Raw genomic sequence first — 25,649 nt, 5'->3', positions numbered from 1 at the left:
ACACCCTGACTTTAAATTACTTCGTGAAGTTTCAGATGGGGGGGAAAAAACCCACAACCCTGACTCTAGTCAGCTGTCCGTCTTGTAAGTTTGAGTTGAGTCCTAATCCTCTTAGAAGCAAACTCAGTAGGTTGGAGAATTTATTGTTGTTACAGAGGTACTCACTTTAAAATGTATTAAGTGAACTCAACTGGTATATTTGAAAATATTTTAATTTACCCTTCTTTTCAAGATTCCATCTTCCTTATAAGCTACTATACACTTGCCTGCTAGCAGGTCCTTTATAGTCAGCTTCCCTGTAACAAATGAGTTTTTTGATTATAAATTTATGGGGTACAAGTATAATTTGGTTACATGGGTATATTGCATAGTGGAAACGTCAGGGCTTTTAGTGTAGCCATTACCTGAATTATGTATATTGTACCCATTAAGTAATTTCTCATCCTCCACCCCCGCTCACCTCCGACAAATTGGTTTTTAAAAAATTCTTTCCTTGGCCGGGTGCAGTGGCTCACGCCTGTAATCCCAGCACTTTGGGAGGCCGAGGTGGGCGGATTATAAGGTCAGGAGATCGAGACCATCCTGGCTAACTCGGTGAAACCCCGTCTCTATTAAAAATACAAAAAATTAGCTGGGCGTGGTGGCGGGCGCCTGTAGTCCCAGCTACTTGGGAGGCTGAGGCAGGAGAATGGCATGAACCTGGGAGGCGGAGCTTGCAGTGAGCCAAAATCGCGCCACTGCACTCCAGCCTAGGTGACAGAGCAAGACTCTGTCTCAAAAAAAAAAAAAAAAAAAAAAAATTCTTTCCTTCAATGCTTGGCTTCAAATCTCCTGGTATTCTGTAATTCTGATAAAAATTGCTTGAAATAATACAAAATGTCTATGTGTTTACTAATAGATCCTGATTAAATATATTTTAAAGTTATTGAAAAACTAACATTGGAGTCAACAAAAAAAAATTTCAATATTATAAAACTTAACGGACTCTACAGAAGTGGGGGCAGGGTTGACAGGAAGCAGTTGGCTCTGATGGAACACCCTTTCCCACTGCCAGCACACTCTGACCTCAGGAAACTCATGCCTCCTTTGCAAATCTTGGACATGGGACTAGGTGCACTTTCATCCCACTCTAGGACTGAGGGACACTTGATTCAGATGGACCATAGTCAAGGACCCTGTTGCCTAAGAGACCCTCTTTGCCCCCTGGCATGAGGACTGCAGTGACTTTCAAGTGGCTCCCAGGAGTGGAGAAGCAGGCTGCTTCCCTTGCATGGGATACAGTAACTCCCAGGCATGGAGAAGCAGGCTCAGTTCCCTATGGTGGGCTATATTAGCTCCCACGAATGGAGAAGCAGGCTCAGTCTCTCCTAGGGTGTGCTGCATCGTCTCCCAGGAAGGGATAAGGAGGCTAAGTCTCCTCTAGTGCACCACATTGGCTCCCAGGGCCAGGAGAAGCAGAATCAGTCATTTATTCCATGTAGGGCCGTCTGGCCAGAACTCTTCCCTCCAAAGGGAGTGGTTTGTGGTCCCTCTTCTGGATTTTGCTCACCAATCTTTCCAAATGTCCTAGCCACCTGGTAGGTATGCAGTTTGATTTGTTTATCCTCAAAATACCAGCCAGTTCCCCATGCCTGCCTGATAGCTGGGTGCCTCTTGAGCCAGTGTTGGCATATTCTACAATTACCTGCTTATTTGTGGGGGTTACATAGTGCTTGTAGTTACAGCTCTCTCCACTTACCCACAAACCAGACTGCCAAACTCCTGGATCATAAAACAAAGCGTAAGCACCCTGGATCATGACCCAGCTCTTTTCCTGTTCTTCTTTTGAGACTTTCCTAACAGGAAAGGCTCTGGGTAATTGATAGAGATTATCCCTGATTCCCTTAATGTAACCTTTTTACTCTTTCCTTTTCCTGGGATTAAGCTGTTCTTTTGCAAGAAGTCCTTTTCTTAATGACAGTCATTCACCTATTATTGACCAAAGGAAGCCATCCGGCCCAACTCCACCTTTCTGTGGTTCAGAGTCCCTCGAGTCTCTTTCATTATAATGACTTTTAAAGGCATTAACTGTTTTTTTTTTCTTTCAATTTTCTGCACTGTTAAAGGCTGTCAAACTATACTTTAATCTGCCTTCCTGAAACAATAATTGCCCCTGTATTTGTTGGTGAATATGAGTGTTAATATTGAGTAGATGCTCTAATATTTGCTGAGGGTTCCCAGGCAGCGTGCGGTGCTACTAAGGTTTGCTGTTCACAGGGCAACAAGTTGATATAAAGTGGAGACACATAGGCCCAGTCAGCAGTGCCTTTCTACCCGCTTTCTTCTTGCAGTCCTGTGATACTCCTCTTCTTCAGGGCACTTACCTCTGGCTGTGCATGTAGGGTCCTAGTATAACTACTGGAACTCCATGAGAAGAGGCACTAGATCTTTTAGGACTAGATTCTTTTGGCATATGATTGTATCTTCATGGTATATGCTCAATAAGTATTTGTTAAATTAATGAATATTTTGCCTGGAAGCACATAGCCACAGGACTGGGCCTTGGAGTAGAGATTATGAACCCCTTCCAGAAAAAAATAAAATTTCAGGTAGTGACCCAAAAATGTCAGTAAACTATAGTGACTGCTTGGATGCTGTGTTCCAGAAACTAAACTGTGGACATGCCAGCTGCCACCAACAGAAAGGGTAACCACTAAATAGTTGTGAAGTTTATACGATGGCCATGTGAGTGGACGATGATACCCAACCATGCAACCCTATGCTACTTTTTTTTTTTTTTTTGAGACAGAGTATCACTCTGTCGCTCAGGCTGGAGTGCAGTGGAGCCATCTTCGCTCACTGCAACCTCCACTTCCCGCGTTCAAGAGATTCTCCTGCCTCAGCCTCCTGAATAGCTGGGATTACAGGTGCCCACCACCACGCCCAGCTAATTTTTGCATTTTTAGTAGAGACGGGGTTTCACCATCTTGGCCAGGCTGATCTCAAACTCCTGACCTCAAGTGGTCCACCTGCCTCAGCCTCCCAAAGTGCTGGGATTACAGACGAGCCACCGCACCTGGCCTCTATGCCAGCTTTTGCTAACCTCTCCCCTTCATGCTATTTGGTGTGTCTGCTGCCTCCACCAGCACCTTTGATATCCAACTGCTGGCTGGCCTTCTCTTCCTCTTCATTCTGGCAGCTTGGCCTCCATGAAGTCTTTCCTGACATGGCATACATCACTCCCATCCAGGCTCCTCCACTGCAGAACTGTATGGAGCATCCTTCAAAATAATCCCACCCAATTAAACTCTTAATCCATTTCTTTTCCTTGTTGGTCTAGTTCCATTTCTTTTTCTTTCTTTTCTTTTTCTTTTTTTTTTTCTTTTTTTTTCTTTTTGACAGAGTCTTGCTCTGTCACCCAGCCTGAAATACAAGGGCATGATCTCAGTTCACTGCAGCATCTGCCTCCCGGGTTCAAGTGATTTTCCTACCTCAGCCTCCCGAGTAGCTGGGATTACAGGTGCAGGTCACCATGCCCGGCTAATTTTTTTGTATTTTCAGTAGAGACGGGGTTTCACCATATTGGCCAGGCTGGTCTCGAACTCCTGACCTCAGGTGATCTGCCTGCCTCAGCCTCCCAAAGTGTTGGGATTACAGGCATGAGCCACCGCGCCCAGCCTCTAGTTCCATTTCTTTAACGTAGTGCATTGCAAGCCCCTCACTGCTTTCCAGCAGGGCATTGATGGGATTGTGAACATAGGACAGAAAGTAGTATTAATGATTATTGTTGCACCCCGGACGCATGGTAGGGATGCTTGGGAGCACCTTTATTCTCCAGCTAGCATTAGCTTTTGGGCTGAGGAAGGCTAGCTTGGTGACTCTGCCACTTCTCCTTCCCCCTCCATCATCAGTACCATTGTGATGACTATTATTGAGTACCAGGACTGGAATGCATTTGGGAGAAATAAAAGCATAGATTTGACACAGCCTTCATTCTGTTAGCCTATAGAAAGGTGATTATAGCCCTTGTTATTTGAATTAGACCCGAAAATATTGGACATTTTAGGGTCTAATTCAATATAGGACATTCTGCTTTTAACTTATGTTTTACAGCCTAACCCATGACTGCTATGGCCAATAGCCCTTCTCCACACCCCCAGATCCCCTCACTAAAATTGCTTCTAATGGCAGAGCTGTCACCACTTATCACAGAGAAGTGGATATTAGTTGGGCGGTTGACATACAAGTTCTGTGACTTGGTTAGCTCAGTTCAGAGTATGTTTGAGGGCTGCCTTCAAGAAAGCATGTGTTTCTTTTTCTTTCTTTCTTTCTTTTTTTTTTTTTTTTTTGAGATAGAGTCTCGCTCTGTCACCGAGGCTGGAGTGCAGTGGCGCAATCTCAGCTCACTGCAAGCTCTGCCTCCCGAGTTCACGCCATTCTCCTACCTCAGCCTCCCGAGTAGCTGGGACTACAGGCACCCGCCACAACGCCCGGCTAATTTTTTGTGTTTTTAGTAGAGACCGGGTTTCACCATGTTAGCCAGAATGGTCTCGATCTCCTGACCTGGTGATCTGCCTGCCTCAATAGGACTTAAACCTGAAAATGGTGTCCTTGAGATTCTCGTCTTTGTCTATTTTTATCCTGTTATCACAGAAGACCCATCTGGAACTTGCATTCCATTGCTCTCTCCTACTCAAGGCAGAGGCTCCTATGCAAGATCCTGGGACTCCTGTGGCATAGAGGCCAAAGGCCTGGACCCAAAAGTCAGGAGGATTTCTGCCACGAACCCCAAAAGCTTGCCCCGTATAAATGGTTGCTCTTGTGCCCATGGCCATGTCCCCCCAGCATTTTCGTGCCTGCTGGGTTCCAGGTACCAGGCCAAGACCTGGTGACCAGAGGATGCCTGTGATCATTGTTTGGAGGCTTTTGATTGTGAGCAACCCAGACTTCTGCTTTGGGGGTATCTTTCCCCAGTCATCACAAAAAGCTCAATTGTTTATTGCCTTGAAGACACATTTTCTCTTTAACAAGCACTTTCCTTAAGTCTGAGGTAAAGTAGCATAAGTGGGTTTCTTAAAAACCAGAAATGCAGCTGAGAAAGGAATTGGACCATTCTAGGAGGGAAAGAACAAGGGCTTAATGAGTTAGGTTAAGAAGCACATTCCCAGCTCACCATCTCTCCCTCTCTTACCTCCTTAGCATCTTGGTCTGTGGTTACCCATCTTGGCTGCACCTAAGAGTTGGCCTGAGGAGCTTTCAAACCTACAAAGGCTAGATCTACCTCCAGCCTAGTTCCCATCAGTCAGTCTCCAGGAAGGAGTCTGCCCCTCTATTTTTTTATTTTATTTATTTATTATTTTATTTTATTTTTTTAATTTATTTATTTTTGAGACAAAGTCTTGTTCTTGTCCCCCAGGCTTGAGTGCAATGGCGCAATCTTGGCTCACTGCAACCTCCGCCTCCCGGGTTCAAGCGATTCTCCTGCCTCAGCCTCTCGAGTAGTTGGGATTACAGGCACCTGCCACCACACCCAGCTAATTTTTGTATTTTTAGTAGAGACAGGGTTTCACCATGTTGGCCAGGCTGGTCTTCAACTCCTGACCTCAGGTGATCTGCCCGCCTCGGCCTCCCAAAGTGCTGGGATTACAAGCGTGAGCCACTGTGCCTGGCCCCCTCTATTTTTTAATAAGCTCCCCCAGGCATTCTAATATACCACTGGGCTGACAGCCACTGACCACCCTCTGCCAGACTCATGCCACAGCATCATTTCTTGGCCTAAACTGGGACGTCCAGGCATGTATATGAAGTGTAGCATGGTCATGTCAACTTCCAGAAGCCTTCAGGAGATAGATTCAATGTCATCCCCATTGTGCAGATGAAATAAAACAGAAAATTCATCACATGCTCACAGTCACAGAGCTCTGTAGGTGAGCTAGAATTTCAGTCCAAGCAGTCTGAGGTACCCCCTTTTCTTCCTGCTCTTCCACTATGGCAGTGCTAAAAACAGTCTGGGTTGGCCAGCCTGGCTTTGGTAGGGTGTCATCAAACTGACTGCACCCAGATAAGAATAGCGTGACTGAGGGGGGTCGTGTAACTGCCCTTCTCTAGAGAAAAGGATTTGATTCTGTAGCTGTTATAAAATGATTTTGGTTTAAGGTGAAGAGATAGTGAAACTTTTCTTAAACTCTGCTAATACAAAATCACATAAAAGGAGTCAATACCATAGGGTACACAGGGGACCATTTTGAAACAACTTAGATCCTTAAGAAGAATAAAAGATGAAAGTTATAGTGTTTGTGAGCTTGCATTGGCTACATTGGCAATGAATATAACCCCTTTGGATGAAATAGTCTCTGACTAAATAGACTTGAGTTTTTAAGCAGGTAACCCTGTACAAAAGTAAGGAAATGTTCCACCCTGCCACCTCCCAGGGAGGGCCAGATGTGATGCGATGAGTGTGATAGGCAGCAAGGGGAGAAAAAAATGCCTCCTTATGTTGACTGCATGAGCTGCATGACATTTGTAAAAGGAAATTTCAAGAGGAGGGAGACCAGGTGGGTTAGGATAAGAGCTATCTGGAATTTCCTTGTGTTACCAGGAAATATAATACTTACATAAGCTATTAATGGAATGTTTGGAGGTTCAGCATTCATGTTGATATATGTGCACGTATCTCCATTACACTTGATTTTAGAACGCCCTCAGACAACGTGAGTATTTCTCTGGCCTGGGATTATGGAGAGAGGCTTAGGTCAAATGTCAGCTCTCCACTCTGTGGCTGAGTATCCATGGGTAAGTTATGTAACCTTTGAGCCTCCAGCTGTAAAATGGGGATCAACACCACCTCCCTTGCGGAGTTGCTTTGCAGATTCAGTACCATTTGAAAGCACTTGGTACCTTGCCTGGAACATTAATACGTACTTTCCTTACTTTCCCTCTTGGAGTCTCAGTACTGCTCTGTGACCAAGCAGGGGGGACCGTGCTTTAAGGCCCCTCTTTTAAACCTTCTGGCCACAGGGTGAGGAGTCCAAGGGGAAGCCCCCATCCAAACCATTCCCAGCATCCCTAAACTCCCCTAAGATGACTTTGTGTTGGCTTCCAGGCCTTACAGACCTCTCTTCTAGGACCATCCTCCTGGAGGCACAGTGCACTGGCAGCATGCCCCTCTTCCCAAGGATGTAGACACAGCTTGGCCTCCAAGCCTGGGGTGTTCACCTGCCTGTGTACAACCCCCTCAAAGTGCAGGGTGGACCAGGGGTCAGCTGTCTACACATTGACATGCTCTGGCAAGGAGATCCAAGGAGTTAAAAAGCTCACCTGGAACCTATGTTTCAAGTTCTTATGAAGGTACATATGTCAAGATAGAAGAGTAAGATCTATTTTATTTACTAGTTTGTAAGCCCTTGTCCCCTGTCCCACAAATGTTAGAAGCAAGCCTGCTTCTAGCATGCAAAAATGCTTTCATCCGAATTACTTTCCTCTTCATAAAAATAAGAAAATAGTGTAATCAAAATAATTTTCTGCCTTCTCAATAAGTTTACCACCTGATTCAGCAATTTTCTAACACCTTCCTTTGCCTCATTGTAAGCATTCCCAGAGCGTGCTGATTAGATGACCTTTGGGTCTACACCAGTCCAACTGAATCAGGAGAGGAGCTCCAGAATGTGCATCGGACAGTCATGCCAGAGGCCGTGTGCGATTTTAGGTTAGATCAGTGGTTCTCTGCACTACCTGAATTTCAAAATAACTGCGAAACTTCTAAAAAAATATTGCTGCTGGGGTTTTATCCACATAGATCAAATCATCTCTAGGGGTAGGTCCTGGGCACGAGTTTTTTTGTTTGTTTGTTTTGTTTTAATCTTCCCAGTTGCCTCCTCAGTGAGCGAAGGTTGAGAAGCACAGTTGCGCCTGTGAGGAACTCAGCCTTCAGAAAGAGCCTGCGCGCCACCTCTCATCCTCCAGAGAGGCTGTAGGGTGTCCAGACTTTGCAGGCACTGTTGTTCCTCGTTAAGCCTGATGCTGCCACCTAATTAACACTTGTTTATATTAATTAGTTGCCATATGCATTGAAGGGGGGTGGTCCTTTTTGAAGTTCCTAGTTGCTGACTATATAAGATTTGGCCTGAAGTGGGACTTCTGGAAACTCAACCAAGATAACGGATTCCAGGTTCTTCCAAAAGCTTATCTTCCAGGCATGGACAGGTAATGAAACAACCCCACTGCAGTTTTTTCCGTAACATCTTTCACCCCACAGTATCGATGGGAACAGGACAGTATCGATGGAACAGGAGGGTGTGCACAGGCTTTCCTGGGTTTTTGGTGCTCCTTGTCAGGTGTTAAAACAAAGAGGATCATTGTGTTTCTTGGAACTGGTCTAAACGTCTATGTTTAAGATTAAGATCTAGGGAAATGCATTTCCGTTTGACACCCACTAGTTTCTGATTGTGAAAAGGGTACCAACCTGTGCAATGGCGCCGCGACCCGGCCGCGGACTCCAGCCTCTTCAGTCGGGTACCTTTAATTAGGAGAAATTAAGTGGGGCTGCTACATATTTTGAGAGTAAGTAACACTATTTAAACTTAGGCAGCCATAACCACTAACTTAACCGCTGAATTCTCGCTGCTACATGTCTCCTAAATAGATCAGCATAATCTTAACTAGGACTTAAAATGCATCATCTTCGTTCCGGAACTCAGAACCTGCAGCCGACGGGAGCCTTTGGAGGCTTAATGACCTTAATTATGGCGAGAAATATCTTCTCCCGGTGGGGAGGGGCGCGGCCGGTGGCGAGGAGGGCACTTTCCCGGGTCGGAGAAGGCCGGTTGGCAGCCCGCCCCGAAAGTCCCGGCCCGCTGGATTGGGGGTTCGGGGGTGGGGGAAAACATAGAGAAGCAGGGCTGGTGGAGGGGAGGAGGGACCCTGCGGGGCGGTGCAGGCGGGATGGGAGTAGGGAGGAGGAGGGCTCCTGGCGCAGGGAGGAGCCTCGGGAGGGGGGATGTTGGCCGCAGGGCCTCGGAGTTCTGAGCTGTGTTTGTGGCTTCAGCGCTTTGATCTCCTGCCAGGGAAACCTGGAAGGTCAGGCCGGGCTGCAGCCAAGCCCCGGAGCGAGGAGCCGGCGGGTGGAGCTGGCAGCACTGCGCCACCCACCCTCACCTCCCGACCCCCTAGGCAGTGAAGCCCGCCTGGCCGCCCTGGCCTCTCGCCCCCAATCCTACCCCTGCCCCTCTTTACCTTCTGTGTGTTGGTCTCCTGTAGACCGTAGATTAAGGGGCTCCAAGTCTTGAAAGTAAGCTAGCCAAATACCCTGCAAGTTTGGCTTAGTAAAATCGTGTATGTTGTATATACTTCAAAAGAAACCAGATTTTTTTTAAGCTATGTGCGTCCCTTTCCTGCACCCTTCTCATCCCCACCCTAGTAGAAATTACCCAAGAGCCGCAGGTGATTTCCCTCTGGCGGTTTGTGAGTGTTAGGGTCTAGTTTGCCTCCCCCCTTCTACCACCACCACCCCCCTTCCTGGCACGAGGATTTTCTCACCGGTTACCCATGTGCTCTGGTGTGTGACCTCATTTCCTATGGAATGAAAAGTTTCTGTCGGAAAACAGGGCCCTTGGTGAGGCAGGCCTTGGGAGCCCCCTTGCCCAGCGAGAATGTCCTGTGTCATGCAGTGACTCATGCTTCAGAGAACAGCAGCTGACCAGAATGTTCAAGAGCCTGGTGCCTGGGTGGTCACTACTAAGTGAAGAACTCGAGGAGGAGGAAAGGAAAAAGTGAGGAGTGAGGATTTAAAATCCACTTAGTGGCCTCCAGAGGGAGGGGCATAACAGAACTCAAAGAGCCTGGGCTCTCTGGACTGGGGTAGGACCCGCCAAGAGGGACCTCTGGGCGTCAGGCGTGGCCAGTCCCTAGGACCGACCGGGTGTTCTCCATCGTGTTAACCGCCCTTTTCCCCTCCTTGACCACAGGAGCAGGCCTGGTGGCGGCAACAGAAACAGGGCTGGTTGCTGCCGCCCTGCATTTCAGCAGTGCCGTGTTCCAGGCTCTGGCTTTAGATGGCTGTATCTCTCAAGCCTTCAGACCTATGCTTAGGTCTCTTGTTACCCCAAATTAGGGCACCATGGAGTTGGGGATTTTGAAGCTGTGGTAAAATTTGCCACCAGTTCACTCAGAGAACCAAGGCAACAGAACTTCGCACCAGGTGGGGAAAGCAGCCAAACCTGCACTTTCCTGGGGTTGGACCCCTGTGTGGTGTGGCCATATTTCTCCACAGGTACAGGATGAACTCCATCAGTCTTTTAGGCTGGAGGAAAGTCAAGGCCCCCTAGTGATAATGGGAGGATGCTGTGAAAATTCACATGCAGCCTGTTCTTGTGGACATGGCCAAGGGTAGTCATCTGGCCAGCTTTCTTTTGGTAAAGGTACTAAGGGAGGCTCCCATTCCTGCAGAATGGAAGAAACAAACACTGCAAGTGGCTGGGCTTGTTTTCAGAGAGCTTTGATATCCAGAGATGAGCACACGCAGGGGCTGGGGCCTGATACAGATCCGCAACAAGGCCAAGCCACTTTTAGTGCCTGGGGTCAAGGTTGGCCAGAGGAGACACGATGCCTGCATTCAAACTGACAACCAGTAAAAAGGCTGTCAGGAAATGCAACAGCAAAAGATGGCACCAGTAATAAGAAACTGAATCCTGAGAATCTAAAGTACGAAGAATATTATGTTCCAAGAAGATTTGTTAGAGAACAGACCTTTCCCAAAAGTCAAAGGGAGGAGACAGGTGGCCTAGAGTGAGCTGCAATCAGTGCTTTCAGTAGCAGGGCCCTTGGTGTTTGATGCTAACCCCTAGGGCAAAAACTGATCCTTTAGGTTAATCAACAAACATTTCTTGGCCATTTACCCTGTGCCAGGCCTTTTGCCAGGTTCTGGGAATTCAGCAGGAAAGAAGTCTGACACACTGGCTGCCCTTTAGTGAAGGAGGCATTTTAAGTAAACAATGACAGTGTGACGCCATAAGTGCCACAGTGGCAGAGCACAGCATAAGGCCACTGGGCACCGCAGCCTGAGCGAATAATACCGAGCAGAAAGAGAGAAGCAGTAAAGATGAACCCTGTGTGTGAAGGGGGTAATGTGCTCCTCATGGTTGGTTTCCTGTTACCGCAAATGAGGCCACCATTGAGTTTGGGATTTTGAAGAGAACTAAAAGAAGCTCAGTCTAGGCCGGATGTAGTGGCTCAGGCCTGTAATCCCAGCACTTTGGGAGGCCAAGGAGGGTGGATCACCTGAGGCCAGGAGTTCGAGACCAGCCTGGCCAACATGGCGAAACCCTGTCTCTACTAAAAATAGAAAAAATTAGCCAGGCACGATGGTGCACACCTGTAATCCCAACTACTCGGGAGGCTGAGGCAGGAGAATCGCTTGAACCCAGGAGATGGAGGCTGCAGTGAGCTAAGATCGTGCCACTGCACTCCAGCATGGGTGACAGAGTGAGACTCCATCTCAAAAAAAAAAAAAAAAAAAAAAGCTCAATCTAGTTCAACTTAGGAGTTTGAGTGTTGTGTTCAGAAATAATAAGCAGGAGGAGGTCACATCTTGCTCTAAGAGCAGCACAGTCATTGGAGAAGGGTGGTACAGGTCAGATCCATGATTGAGAATGGTCCCTCTGCTACTGCATGGAGACCGTGTTGGGGAGGGGGCAGGGGCATGCAAGGTGGGCTGGGCTCAGGAGCCCCCAGAGGAGAATGTTGTTGAGACTCATGTCAGAAATCTGGTGTCCTGGCCAGGGTGGCAGCAGTGGGGATGAAAAAACGATGGAGAATCAGCAAAATTTGGCAAGCCATTGGGCATAGGTGAAAAGGCAAAGGGCTGCAGTTTTGACTTGGCCCCGTGGGTGAAGGAATGGGAGAGATGGGGTACCTCCTTGAGGAGGGAGCCCAGGTTGTAGGGAAGTAAAGATTGTATGAAGGAGTAGGCCCATGTCAAGACCCAAGGAGCAGAGTCCTAAAGCCTGCTCCATAGAGTTGCTGCAAACAGGCTTTGTGTCCAAAAAAGTTTGGGATGCTGGGTAAAATAGGAGTCTCTCGCATATTAATGATGTATATGTCAGGGATAGCTCTGGAATATGCAGCATTTCTCAAAGGACACTGACCAGGAAAATCATTCCCTTAGATGCACTTTGGGAAAGGCTACTATAGAGATATGAGGCAAGTGAAGCCATGTTCTTAATTTCTTACCCATTTGCCCTTGGAACTAAATGTACATGCTCTTCCTTAGGACTCTCCTGGCCTCTTCAGAGAGGGATCTACCAGCACCATGGGCAGGATGTGTGCTTGGTGAGGACAGGAGTCTGTGACCATGCTTGCTGCCTGCTGCTGTATGAGTCCCCAGGGTCTAGAACACATAGTAACCAGTTAATAACTACCGTAGAACAACTAAATTAATATATGGTTAATGCAAATAGAATTTGACTGTGTTAATTTGAGTATGAACCATGCCCAGGGCCATCTGCTTTGTTAGGCTTTTTTTTTTTTTTTTAAAGACACACGGAGTCTTGCTATATTGGCCAGGCTGGTCTCAAACTCCTGGCCTCAAGTGATCCTCCCACCTCAGCCTCCCAAAGTGCTGGGATTACAGGTGTGAGCCACCATGCCTAGCCATGTTAGGCTTTATGGGGCATACCAGTGTGGTCAGTAAGGTCTACCTCCTGGCTCCTGGGAGTTTCTGTTAATCTCCAAGGGTATGCCTGGCACCCAAGCTAGGCCTTTATGTATAGGACATCGATACCCTTTGACTCAGCAGGACCACTCATGGCTATTTTAAGGACCGTTGCCTCTAGAATATGAGTACAAGGATATGAATACAACACTGTTTATAACAGAGAAAATGTAGAAATCTGCTATATGCCTCTCAGGGAGATGGTCATTAAAGGAGCTCTGAATAACCATACAATGGAATGATATGTGTAGCTGGTAAGAAAAATGAAAGTTTTCTGCCGGGCGCGGTGGCTCACACCTGTAATCCCAGCACTTTGGGAGGCCGAGGCAGGCGGATTCCAAGGTCAGGAGATCGAGACCACGGTGAAACCCTGTCTCTACTAAAAATACAAAAAATTAGCCGGGCGCGGTTGTGGGCGCCTGTAGTCCCAGCTACTCGGGAGGCTGAGGCAGGAGAATGGCGTGAACCCGGGAGGCGGAGCTTGCAGTGAGCCGAGATCGCGCCACTGCACTCCAGCCTGGGCGACAGAGCGAGACTCCGTCCCAAAAAAAAAAAAAAAAGAAAAAGAAAAATGAACGTTTTCCCACATCAATGCATATAAATATTGTTGAGTAAATTGTTTTTTGTTTTTTTTTGAGACGGAGTCTCGATCTGTCGCCCAGGCTGGAGTGCAGTGGCGCGATCTCGGCTCACTGCAAGCTCCGCCTCCCGGGCCGACGCCATTCTCCTGCCTCAGCCTCCCGAGTAGCTGGGACCACAGGCGCCCGCCTCCGCGCCCGGCTAATTTTTTGTATTTTTAGTAGAGACGGGGTTTCACCGTTTTAGCCAGGATGGTCTCGATCTCCTGACCTTGTGATCCACCCGCCTCAGCCTCCCAAAGTGCTGGGATTACAGACGTGAGCCACTGCTCCCGGCCTTGTTGAGTAAATTGTTGAGTTAAGGGGGGAGTAGAGTACAGAACAGTGTATGTCCAATATGTCCAATGTATTTATTTTTAACAAAATTTTTAACAGCCGGGGTCTATGTTGCCCAGGCTGGCCCTCAAGCTCCTGGGCTCAAGTGATCCTCCCTCCTCAGCCTCCCAAGTAGCTGGGATTATAGGTACTCATCCAGCATATTTTTAACTACATTTTGGTGTGTGTGTGTCTGCAACACATATGCATTTTATTCTTGCCAATATATGAGTTTAAAAAACATTGGAGCCAGGCGCGGTGGCTCAAGCCTGTAATCCCAGCATTTTGGGAGGCCGAGACGGGTGGATCACAAGGTCAGGAGATCGAGACCATCCTGGCTAACACGGTGAAACCCCGTCTCTACCAAAAAATACAAAAAACTAGCTGGGCGAGGTGGCGGGTGCCTGTAGTCCTAGCTACTCGGGAGGCTGAGGCAGGAGAATGGCGTGAACCCGGGAGGCGGAGCTTGCAATGAGCGGAGATCCCGCCACTGCACTCCAGCCTGGGCGACAGAGCGAGACTCCGTCTCAAAAAAAAAAAAAAAAAAAATTGGAGGATATAAACCACACCATTATGTTAAAATGCTGGGATATAGGGGGTAACAGATGAGTTATTTTTTGCTTTCAGTAGCTGAGTTATTTTAAATTGTTCACCTCATACACATATTACCCTTATAAATAGCAAAAACTCTAAAGATGATCATATTTTCAGGGAAAATGTATTACAGAAGTAGTAAACAACAGAAGAGAAACCCTAAGATATTAGAGCTCAGAGAGAGGTATCTTACCTGTCCTTTGGCTGAGGAGAAGCACCATTGGTTTTATGGAAAAGGTTGCACAGGAACTTGACCTTGAAGGATTAGTAGTATTCGTATTAATATGATCAGCTCATTATAGTTCACTCTAAAGTGTCTGTCTGCATGTGAAATATCATCTAGAGAGTTACCCTCAAACTGACTTCTTTCTCCCTTCCACCCAGCTCATCAACAGGCCACCTAACCCAGAAATTAAATCTGTTGACAAATTTGCCTGTATTGTCTGTGCCAGTCTAGCTATCTTGTCATTTATGCAGGTAAATAAGAGTTGGGTGGGTATATAAGGAGGGACATTAAAATTTGATATGGATTTTATTGAGATTATTCATAATCTTTATATTCTTTGGCACAGGGCCTATGTCCTCTGAAAACTAGAAATGGAAACCAATATTTATTCAATGTAGTATTAATTATAATTTTAAAAACTGGAACAACCCAAATATCAGAAATACATGTGTAGCATATAAGAAAAAAAATCACAGCCATTTAAAATATTTACAAAGAATTTTTAATAACTTAGAAGCTTATGATAAAAAAGCCAGACGGCAAAATTGTATTCAGTAGAGGCAAAAAAAGTCTGTTTGGGGCTCCCATATGTCTGCAACTTCCTGTAAGAGGTTGAAGACATATCTTCATATTAGCACTAACAGTCCAGCTTCCTTGGTTATCTTATGGTCAGGAATGTGAGACAAATGAGATTTTTAGTCATCTTTTGGGTTATTTTCTATTAAAACTGTATTCTGTCAAAGTTTTCCTGCAATAAAGGGTAGGCACTAGGGATACCACATCCAAGAGCTTGACAGAGGAACAGGTAAACAGGTGAAAGTGGAATCCGTGTCCCAAAGACTCCAGGGAATAGGTATGGGGGTAGGTCCAAGCCCCATACCAAGTCTGGGTATAACTACACACACTGGGGAAAATGCCAGATCCATTCCTGAGTGGAATTCCTGGTATGTGGCGGGCTCTAGGCTTCACGTTTTCCCACCCACAAAGTGGTGATGGGACAATTCTCATCATAATTGGTACATTTGCACTGGGACATTCTAGACTCATTCTTACTAATAAAAGCACTTCCTTATGAGAAAAGCACATCACATTCAGAGTTAGGGAGCACTTTCTTTTTACCAGTAATAACCTGAGTATGGTACCAGGCAGGCTTGCTTTCACTTATAATAAACATTTATTGAATAACCATAGGAGTGGTAAGTGCCAACCACAGTAGAACCCTGTCTTCTAGAGGCTGGAATTTTGTACTTTGCAAATGTATTTTAAGGGTGCAAGTGTTTGCTCTGTTGCTACTTGTCTCAGTGACTACATTGTCTAGTCTTGGGTCCAGCAGCCCTGGGAAGGTAAATAAGGGACCATGGCAACTTTATATTCAGCACTCTGCTTTGGGTTTCCAGTCACCTGCTGGCTGGTGCCAACCTGCCCTGGCCTGAGCAAGGATGGAAGTAGCAAAGGTGATGAAGAATGTGAAGATACCCTTGTGGGTGAGGAAGAGGGAAGGGCACACAGAGGGCAGCAAGACAAGGCCTTTGGCTGCTTCTGGGAGGCCTTGCCAAAACTTCCCACCTGTGTTCTGCGGTCACACCCTTCTCTTAATCTTGCACTCCAGGCTGTGCACAGTTTAGGGATAACGGCCCTCTCCAGCTACAGCCCAGTTTACCAGTGACTTTCATCCAACCATATCCACCAGGCTGCATCCCATCCTTTCTTTGAAAGGGCCCCAGCTTCAGAGTTTTGCACGTTAAGTATGTGACTTAAAGATCCTCAAGATAGGATTTCTGGTGGTCACAAGACTGTGAACTCCTAACTAGGGTCTAGGTTTGTTTTGAAATAATATTCTGGTCTACACTTGAGTAAGTAAAATGGTGAATGATCTATGAGAGTGATTGGTTCAAGGAATATGCCTCATCAATTTTTAAACTGAAAATATGGGCAAGGGGCAGAGAATGACCAAGTAATGTTCTGTTTGTGTTTTTTTTTTTTTAAGACAGGGTCTCGCCCTGTCACCCAGGCTGGAGTGCAGTGACACAATCATGGCTCACTACACCTTCAGCCTCCTGGGCTCAAGCAGTCCACCTCAGCCTCCTGAGTAGGTGGGACTACAGGTGAACGCCACCATGCCTGGATAGTTTTTAACTTTTTTGTGGAGACGGTCTTGCTATATTACCCAGGCTAGTCTTGAACTCCTGGCTTCAAGCAATCCTCCTGCCTCAGCCTCCAAAAGTGCTGAGATTACAGGCATGAGCCACTGCACCTGGCCTGTATTTTTTTAAATTTCCTTTCCGAACAATATAATAAAGGTGTCTTCTTCTAAATATGAGTTATTCGTAGCCTATTTTAAATCCTAAGCTGGCTTCTGACAAGCGAATTCCCAATAGGGTCTTAGCTTGGCTTCTCTCCTGTCCAGTCCTGGTATGTACAGGAAGTGCAAACTTATTTTAATAGTAGTTTACATTAAATGTAATTTTAAAAGTAGATCACCTGTGTGAATGAAGCATTTTCTCAAACAAGATATGTGTCCTTAGATCCCGTACATTAGCCTGGTTGTATTGGAAGTCAAGCTGTAAATGGAATTTAAGCACCATATATATATATAGAGAGAGAGAAACAGGTTCAAAACCCTGGGCTCAAGTGATACTCCCGCCTCAGCCTCCCGAGTAGCTGGGATTACAGACCCATGCAACTGCAACCAGCTGCCTTATTATTGACCTGCCCTCTTCACTGTAAAAGCCAGGAAACATATCACCATGTCCAAGATTTTGTGAAAAACGTATTTTATGTCTCTCAAATGGATCATGCTTCATTGGGAACCTCTGAGTCCTTGAGACCTCCACGTTCTGGGCGGAGCAGGGAAGCCTGAACTTTAAGAAGGCCATGTGGCTAAATGGCTTCCCTGAGGCATGTCTCTCCTGGGAAGGCATTCCCTACCCCAGATCCTGCAGCCTTTCATCCCGAGGCCATTAGACTCTCCAGGTGCACCCGCATCAAAGTGCAGGTACCGCACAGCGCTCCTGATCTGGACTTATCTGAATTGCACATTCCCCGAGGGTGCTGTTTGATGTGCTTGATTGTGGAATGAAAGCCAAATAAAGGAATGAGAGGGCCTGTTTATTTCCTCATTTTTAGTGCTTTTCCTCAGGGCCCTTCTATGTCTGGAGAAGGAATTTATGAAAAAGCCTGGGATACCACCTAAGCGGAAAACACCAGCATCTACTTACAATTATATTAACTCTGGCATCCATGAGATCCATGAGCTGTTGGCCTCAGGCAAAGTAGTCTGTGTCCCTAAAGAACTCTATGGATAGCCAGTATGGTTGTCCATGGCTCATGCCTGTAATCTCAGCACTTTGGGAGGCCGGAATGGGAGGATCACTTGAGCCCAGGAGCTCAAGACCAACCTGGGCAACATAGTGAGACCTTGTCTCTACAAAAAAAAAAAAAAATTAGCCTGGCATGGTAGCATGCACCTGCAATCCCAGCTACTCAGGAGGCTGAGGCAGGAGGATCATTCCAACCCAGGAGTTTCAGGCAGCAGTGAGCTGTGATCGCACCACTCCAGCCCAGGTGACAGTGAAAGCCCATCTCTGATAGATAGAAAGATAGATAGCTCTATGGTGGAGGAAAGTGACGCCACCCTGGCTTCACACTTTCTCAGCTGTCATCAGCATCCTCTCTTCCTGGAGGAGGGTGACAGGGCCAGTGCAGTTCTGAGTTGCTCTGATAGCCCACTGCTTCTCAGTTGAGTGGCCAAGGCTGGGAATTTAGAAAGGACCCTAGTCATAATAACATAGGCGGCCTCCCCGCACCCACCCACCCCCCCTTTTTTTTTTTTTTCCTGAGACTGGAGTCTTGCTCTGGAGTCGCCCAGGCTGGAGTGCAGTGGCCAGATCTCAGCTCACTGCAAGCTCCGCCTCCCAGGTTTACGCCATTCTCCTGCCTCAGCCTCCCAAGTAGCTGGGACTACAGGCACCCACCACCTTGCCCGGCTAGTTTTTTATATTTTTTTAGTAGAGATGGGGTTTCACCGTGTTAGCTAGGATGGTCTCCATCTACTGACCTCGTGATCTGCCCGTCTTGGCCTCCCAAAGTGCTGGGATTACAGGCTTGAGCCACTGCGCCCGGCCCCCCCCTTTTTTTTTTTTTGAGACAGAGTCTCACTCACTCTTGCCCAGGCTGGAGTGCCGTGGCATGATCTCTGCAACCTCTGCCTCCCAGGCTCAAGCGATTCTCCTGCCTCAGCCTCCCGGAGTACAAGCACATGCCACCACATCCAGCTGATTTTTTGCATTTTTGGTAGAGACAGGCTTTCACCATGTTGGCCAGGCTGGTCTGGAACTCCTGACCTCAGGTGATCCACCAGCCTCAGCCTCCCAGAGTGCCGGAATTACAGGCATAGGCCACCGTGCCCAGCCATCCCCCACCGCCTTTTTATTTTTAACAGATGGGGAAACTGAGGCTGAGGCTGAAAGCGATTGAGTGACTTGTCCACTGTTAGCAGCATGCCAGTGGCAGAGGCAGGAATAGCTCCCAGCATTCATTCCTGACTCCTAGACTAGCAATCTGGTGATGAAACAGGGTGTGGTGAACAATGCATTGAGACTTTCAATGCATTGAATCTCCATTCAAAAAGAAAGGGTCCCCTGCAAGACAAGGACAGATTGTCCAGGGTGCCAGAACTTCTTGAACTGCCAAGGAACTTGCAGTATACTGAAGATTTTACTGAAGTTGTTTTTGGTACTGTTTGGTGCTAAATACAAGGAATTGGTTTGTTGTAAAAGCTATAGGGTGAGACTGCCCTCTAGTGGCCCAGTGGAGCCATTGGTCTAGCTGTGTTCTGGGCAATGTTGCTTTCTCACGCCCCGTCAATGTAGAGTGATTATTCCTATGGAAAGGAATTTCAATTTTATTCTTTCTCAAGCACTGTGGCCAATATTAACTCTATTGATCTCTAAGCACTAGCCATCATTTGCCCATCTTATAGAAGGCTGGTTTTGCCTTCTATACATACACACATTAGAAGTGTCCTACTTCTCTAACAAGATTCAGGCTCCTAAAAGCCAGGGTATGCATGTATGTATGTATGTATTTTGTGAAGACAGGGTCTTGCGCTGTCACTCAGGCTAGAATGAAGTGGTCCAATCACAACTCAATCTCTACCTCTTGGGCTCAATCAAACCTCCTGCCTCAGCCTCCTGAGTAGCTGAGACTACAGGCATGCCCTGCCACACCGAGCTAATTTTTCTGTTATTTTTTAGATATGGGGTCTTGCTATGTTGCCTAGACTGGTCTCGAACTCCAGCCAGGCTATATCTTAAGTCTTGTTTTTCCACAGCTTCTACCTTGCTGTCACCTTAGCTGGACATGGAATTAGAAGGTTCTTTGGGATGGAAAGGAGTCCTTCCCCCACCTCCCCCAAAAAGAATCCCATCACTTCTCATTTGTTCCTAAAACATTCTAATCTCATCTCTCTGATCGGTAGTTCCCCAAATGGTTGAATCATCTGAATCCCCCAGAAAGCATACACAACTCAGTTTCCTGGGCCTGACTCCAGCTCTGCTCAATCAGTCTCTGTGGTTTGAGCCAGGAAATCTGCTTTACAAACTTCCCAAGTGGCTTTTGATGTGTAGCCAGGTCTGGCAGCCAACTGCTTCAAAACCCCATTTACAATTATTTTTCACAGCTCCCACCACCGACAGTGTCTCCAGAGGTCTTCAGCTTGTGTCACTTATTAAAATTAACCATTTTGAGACTCATTCAGAAATACTCAATATATTCTTCTAACTGGGTGACATGGGAAGGAAAAAGGAACCACATGAGATGGACCAAAGGCATTTGCTTTGGTTGCCAGTGACTCTGAAACAGGAAATACTGAAATCAGTACCTCTGTACTGACCGGGCAGGTTGTTAATGTGTAGGTCGTTTTCAGTATTTGGGCTGGATAGGAAGACAAAAGTTTGTTAAGTAATCAATTATGTATTTTCCCCTATTATAAGTCATCTGACCTCACAATTACTATACAAGGTAGGTGAAATTGTCCTCTTTAAAAAAAAAAGTTTTTTAATTGACAGATAATAATTGTACATATTCGTGGGGTACATAGTGATAATACATACAAGGTATAGTGATCAGGGTAATTAGCATATCCATTATCTCAAACATTTATCACTTCTTTGTACTGGGAATATCCTCCTCCTAGCTATTTGAAACTATGTATTATTGTTAACTCTAGTTATCGGTCCCCTTCTTTATAGATGGGAAAATTGAGGGTTAGGAAAGTGAGGTAACGTTCCTGATGTCACATAAGTTGGTAACTGTCAGATTCTGCATTTGATTACAGGCCTGAATGCCAAGGCCAGCTTTGGAAAGGTAAGAGGACCAGAGGGCCAACCTGCTCTTTTTTACTCTGGCAGGCCAAGCGAGCGGTACAGCGGGGAGCTACTGCAGTCATCTTTGATGTGTCTGAAAACCCAGAAGCTATTGACCAGGTAAACTCCTCAGGCCATGCCAACACTGCAGCCTTCCTGAGAAAGGCACTTCCTTTAGTGAGCTTGGCTTGTCCCGGTTATGTCACCCTCATCTCAGGGCATTTGCTCTTGTCTTCTGAAGTTAGATGTCCATGTTTAGGCATAATCCCCAAGGGAGGTGTACTGGGCGAGGTTAAGAGCCAGGGAATTGGGGCACAGGAGGCATTTTCTCTTTTTTCCCCCCGAGACAGTCTTGCTCTGTCGCCAGGCTGGAGTGTACTGACACAATCTCAGCTCACTGCAATCTCCACCTCCCGGGTTAAAACGATTCTCCTGCCTCAGCGTCCCAAGTATCTGGGATTATAGGCATGCGCCACCACGCCTGGCTAATTTTTGTATTTTTAGTAGAGATGGGGTTTCACCATGTTGGCCAGGCTGGAACTCTTGACCTTGTGATCCATCTGCCTCAGCCTCCCAAAGTGCTGGGATTACAGGCGTGAGCCACTGCGCCGGGCTCATGGGGCATTTTCTAAGACCTTTCTGGCCCTTCTGCTTGCCCAGTCCATCCCAAAACAAGCGTTATTCTCAGCCTTGCTCTTTTGGGAACTCTGTAATGTTCCCAAAAGAACATTGGGAAGGCTGTAATGTTGGAAGAGCTGGAGGATTCCAGACAGGTATTCAATGTTCCTTCCCTCCAGCCTTTCTTTCTACTGCTTCTTAAAGTAAGCACACCTTTTAACCAGAGCCCTCTTTTCTTCCTTAGCTGAACCAGGGCTCGGAAGACCCACTCAAGAGGCCGGTGGTGTATGTGAAGGGTGCAGATGCCATTAAGCTGATGAACATCGTCAACAAGCAGAAAGTGGCTCGAGCAAGGATCCAGCACCGCCCTCCTCGAGTGAGCCTCCACACTGTTTGGCACAGGCTCGGGGCCTTCTCTGCTACTACCTGTCCCTTTATTTCCCTTGGCCTTTCATTCCTATCTCTCTAAAATGCTGGCAACCCCAGGTTCCTGCAGGCTTAGATCACCTACTGGACTCAAGGCCAGGGAGAAATGTTACTCGTGTTCCTTTATAGCGAATTGGAAAAATGCTACCAGAAATAGATACCTTTGTGCTAAGATGTCTCTGGCCTCTTCCACCTGGCACTCCCTCCTGGCAATCCCTCATCCTTTCTTTTCCATCCCATCTCCCTCTGAAAGGCAAACTGAGGAGGACTGAGCGCCTGCCTTCCCGTGTCTTCCTTCTTCAGTCTGACTTAGACACTAGAAAAAGGCTTGTATTTCCTTCTTCCTGTAAAGTAGATTACCTTATTGAAACTCCCCAAGTTAATTTAAGTCTGGAAAAGTTAGCTTTCAACTGGGATTGAGTTCGATGGCTAATGAATAGCATCTGCATCTCTTAAGTATGTGGAAGAGACGCTACTGGCCACTAACTCTTAACCGGCCTCTTCTGCTCAAACCTCAAGCTGAAGAATTCCAGGAACCTTGGGCTGGTGCCCTATATTGGTGTTATTTCCTCCTCACAAATATTGGGACATTCACAATGTAGGATGATGCTTTCCCATGCACAACATAGCCGGATACATGCAGCTTCCACTTTGCAAAGCTCTATTCCCATTGGCCAAATGGAGGTCCCAGATAAGGTGGCTGCGAGGTTTTAGGAGGCAGTGAGGAAAAGGTAAGAACTAAAAGTAGAGGGAGTTTGCTGAACTGACTTGCTGGCTTCTTTTTAAAGGAAAAAAAAAAGCGCTTTGGTAAATATGACGCATTGTAGTGGAAGCTGATATTTGTGGAAGCAGCATACAATTTTCTGAGTTGTTGTAAACCATTAATTATATGGTTAGTAATCACTGTTCCCTCAAAACATGACACTTACTCTTTTGTCCTATAAATGTGATTATTTGTGTTTATTTGGAAGGGCCTTTCTTACCAGTTACAGCCAACTTTGCAGTATTCCACGGGGAGCCAGGCTTTACCAAGAGTCCCCTTGGCTCTTGGGGGGCCTCGCTGAGATCGCCACAGGCATCCCCCTGGGCCACACCGAAGGCACTACATGGGCCTAGGGAGCACACCATGTACATGTGAGCAGAACCCCAGGAGTTTCCTGCAAATTGAGGGGAAACTCATCCCAGTCACCCCATCTTTATCCTGACCAAGCCAAGATAGCCCATGTGCCGATTACCAGGCTGCAGAGAGGCTGTGACTCACTGTGTCTGTGTTCCATTCCAGCAACCCACTGAATACTTTGACATGGGGATTTTCCTGGCTTTCTTCGTCGTGGTCTCCTTGGTCTGCCTCATCCTTCTTGTCAAAATCAAGCTGAAGCAGCGACGCAGTCAGGTAGGGCCTCTATGTGTAACCCATGAGCAGTAACCCCTGTTGCCCTGACACTGGGGAAAACCAGGACTCTTACCACCTTATTTTTTGATGGTGCAACATGGAGCCTCACAGCTGTGGACTCTGAGCTCCGCAGCGTGTTCCCAGTGGCCTAGAAACAGCAAAGATGGAAAAAAAGTAAGCGCAAACTAGGCCAGGCACCATGGCTCACGCCTGCAATCCCAGCACTTTGGGAGGCTGACGCAGGCAGATCACTTGAGCTCACGAGTTCAAGACCAGCCTGGTCAACATGGCAAAACCCCGTCTCTAGCAAAAATATAAAAATTATCTGGGCATGGTGGCACGTACCTGTAGTCCTAGCTACTTGGGAGACTGAGGTGGGAGGATCACTTGAGCCTGGGGGACAGAGGTTGCAATGAGCTATGATCGCACCACTGCATTCCAGCCTTAGTAACAGAGTAAGACCCTGTCTCAAAAAAAAAAAAAAAAAAAGAGAGAGAGCAAAATTTACAGCCCAGTGCCTTCTCTGTTCTAAAAGGGCTAGTCCTACAAAGGCTGAGCATTGGGAATATCCCCAGCAGGTGTTTCGAAGGAAGTGTTTATTTTATTTTTTTCTTTATTTGAGACAAGATCTCACTCTGTCACCCAGGCTGGAGTGCAGTGGCATGATCTCGGCTCACTGCAACCTCCACCTCCCAGGGTCAAGTGAATCTCGTGCCTCAGCCTCCTGAGTAGCTGGAATTACAGGCACCCGGCTAATTTTTGTATTTTTAGTAGAGATGGGGTTTCAACATGTTGGCCAGGCTGGTCTCAAACTCCTAACCTCAGGTGATCCGCCTGCCTTGGCCTCCCAAAATGCTAGGATTACAGGCATGAGCCACCGCACCTGGCCCAAAGGAAGTGTTTAAATCAATGTTAATAAGTATTATAAACACTCCACAGGTCTAGAATATGTGCTGTGGCAGTCTGAATTTTGAGTGCTTTCTCAGAAGTCTATTCTGGCGTGATTGAGAAGTGTTTGCCTGTCCCAGTGCATCAAGTGGCGCCCTAGAGCCTTGGTCCTCAGATAGGATCTGTGGTCCAGCAGCAACAACAGCACCTGGAAGCCTGATAGAAATGCAGGGTCTCAGGCCCCACTTCAGACCACCTACACAGTATACCAGGCTCTCCGGGTGATGCTTGATGAACAGTAGCTGCTGTAGCACTGCAGCTACCACATCACTTTGTGCTTGTAGGAAGGAGAAACTCAGGGGTGGAGGGTGGTGAGAGGATAAGCAGAGATCTGGACCCGCAAATGTATGGCAGGATCATGTCTCAGGGGAGAGATGGTGGATCCTGGAAGGCAATCTGTAGAGAAGAGAATCACCAAAGTTCTCATGAAGGTTAAGCGACCAACCCCAACAGGATGATGGCTTGTGTTTTTTAAGCACAGCCTATTTGCCAGGTGCTAAGCACTTACACATTGTCTATTTACTATCACCACCTCTTTCAACAGAAAGAGGAGGAACCCTTGGCATAGAACAGGTTGATAACTGAGGGTCTGGCAGAGTTAGGAGGCAGCAAGTCCAGGTAATTGGAGGAGACCCCTGCCTTCAAATCAGAGAGACCCCTGCTAGTCTTGCCACTTGGGAAAAGCCTAGGTTGATGTCGTGGACGCCCCATGCGTCTGGAGAATATGTGCTATGGCAGTCTGAGTTTTGAGCGACTTCTCAGAAGTGTTCTGGCGTGATAGAGAATTGTCCGCCTGACCCAGTGAATCGAGTGTCATGTCCCTGGGGTGACTGCCACTGTCATATGTACTGGACCCTCACACAGACCACATTCTGCCATGCAGAATTCCATGAACAGGCTGGCTGTGCAGGCTCTGGAGAAGATGGAAACCAGAAAGTTCAACTCCAAGAGCAAGGGGCGCCGGGAGGGGAGCTGTGGGGCCCTGGACACACTCAGCAGCAGCTCCACATCCGACTGTGCCATCTGTCTGGAGAAGTACATTGATGGAGAGGTAATGGCAGAAGCAGTCCCATCCTGGGTGGGAAAACATAGACAGGTCAGCAGAGGTGCCCAAGACCTAGAAGGACAGGGCCCTGTGTTCCATCACACACGTCAACTTTTAGAGTCGCTCTTCTGAAAATTCTGAGACTTAACTTGATACTTGACTGGGTGTTTTTACTTACAAAGAGACGGGATTTTATATCCCTCACTTTTTTTTCTTGTAGCTCTTTAAAAATTTTAGGCCTAGTATCATGCCTGTAGTCCTAGCTACTTGGGAGGCTGAGGTGGAAGGATCAGTTGAGGCTAGGAATTCGAGGCTGCAGTGAGCTATTATTACACCACTGCCTGCCAGCCTGGGCAACAGAGTGAGACCTTGTCTCTCTCAGAAAGAAAATTTCAG

At 47.0% G+C, this 25,649-nt stretch overlaps 1 protein-coding gene across 4 annotated transcripts in view; it reads left to right on the top strand.

Annotated features, from left to right (window-relative positions):
• Positions 1-25,649, top strand: part of ZNRF3 (zinc and ring finger 3) — a 175,816-nt gene that overhangs the window by 139,584 nt on the left and 10,583 nt on the right. For all 4 annotated transcript variants that reach the window (XM_045363877.2, XM_045363875.2, XM_074004099.1 and 1 more), the window contains exons 3-6: positions 20,869-20,943; positions 21,686-21,817; positions 23,150-23,260; positions 25,092-25,259. In XM_045363877.2, the coding sequence (XP_045219812.1) occupies positions 20,869-20,943; positions 21,686-21,817; positions 23,150-23,260; positions 25,092-25,259 (486 nt within the window). The remainder of the gene's footprint in view (positions 1-20,868; positions 20,944-21,685; positions 21,818-23,149; positions 23,261-25,091; positions 25,260-25,649) is intronic.

Source organism: Macaca fascicularis, chromosome 10 (genome assembly GCF_037993035.2).
Source record: "Macaca fascicularis isolate 582-1 chromosome 10, T2T-MFA8v1.1".
Taxonomy (NCBI): Eukaryota; Metazoa; Chordata; class Mammalia; order Primates; family Cercopithecidae; genus Macaca; species Macaca fascicularis.
This window is presented reverse-complemented; position numbering and strand designations above follow the sequence as displayed.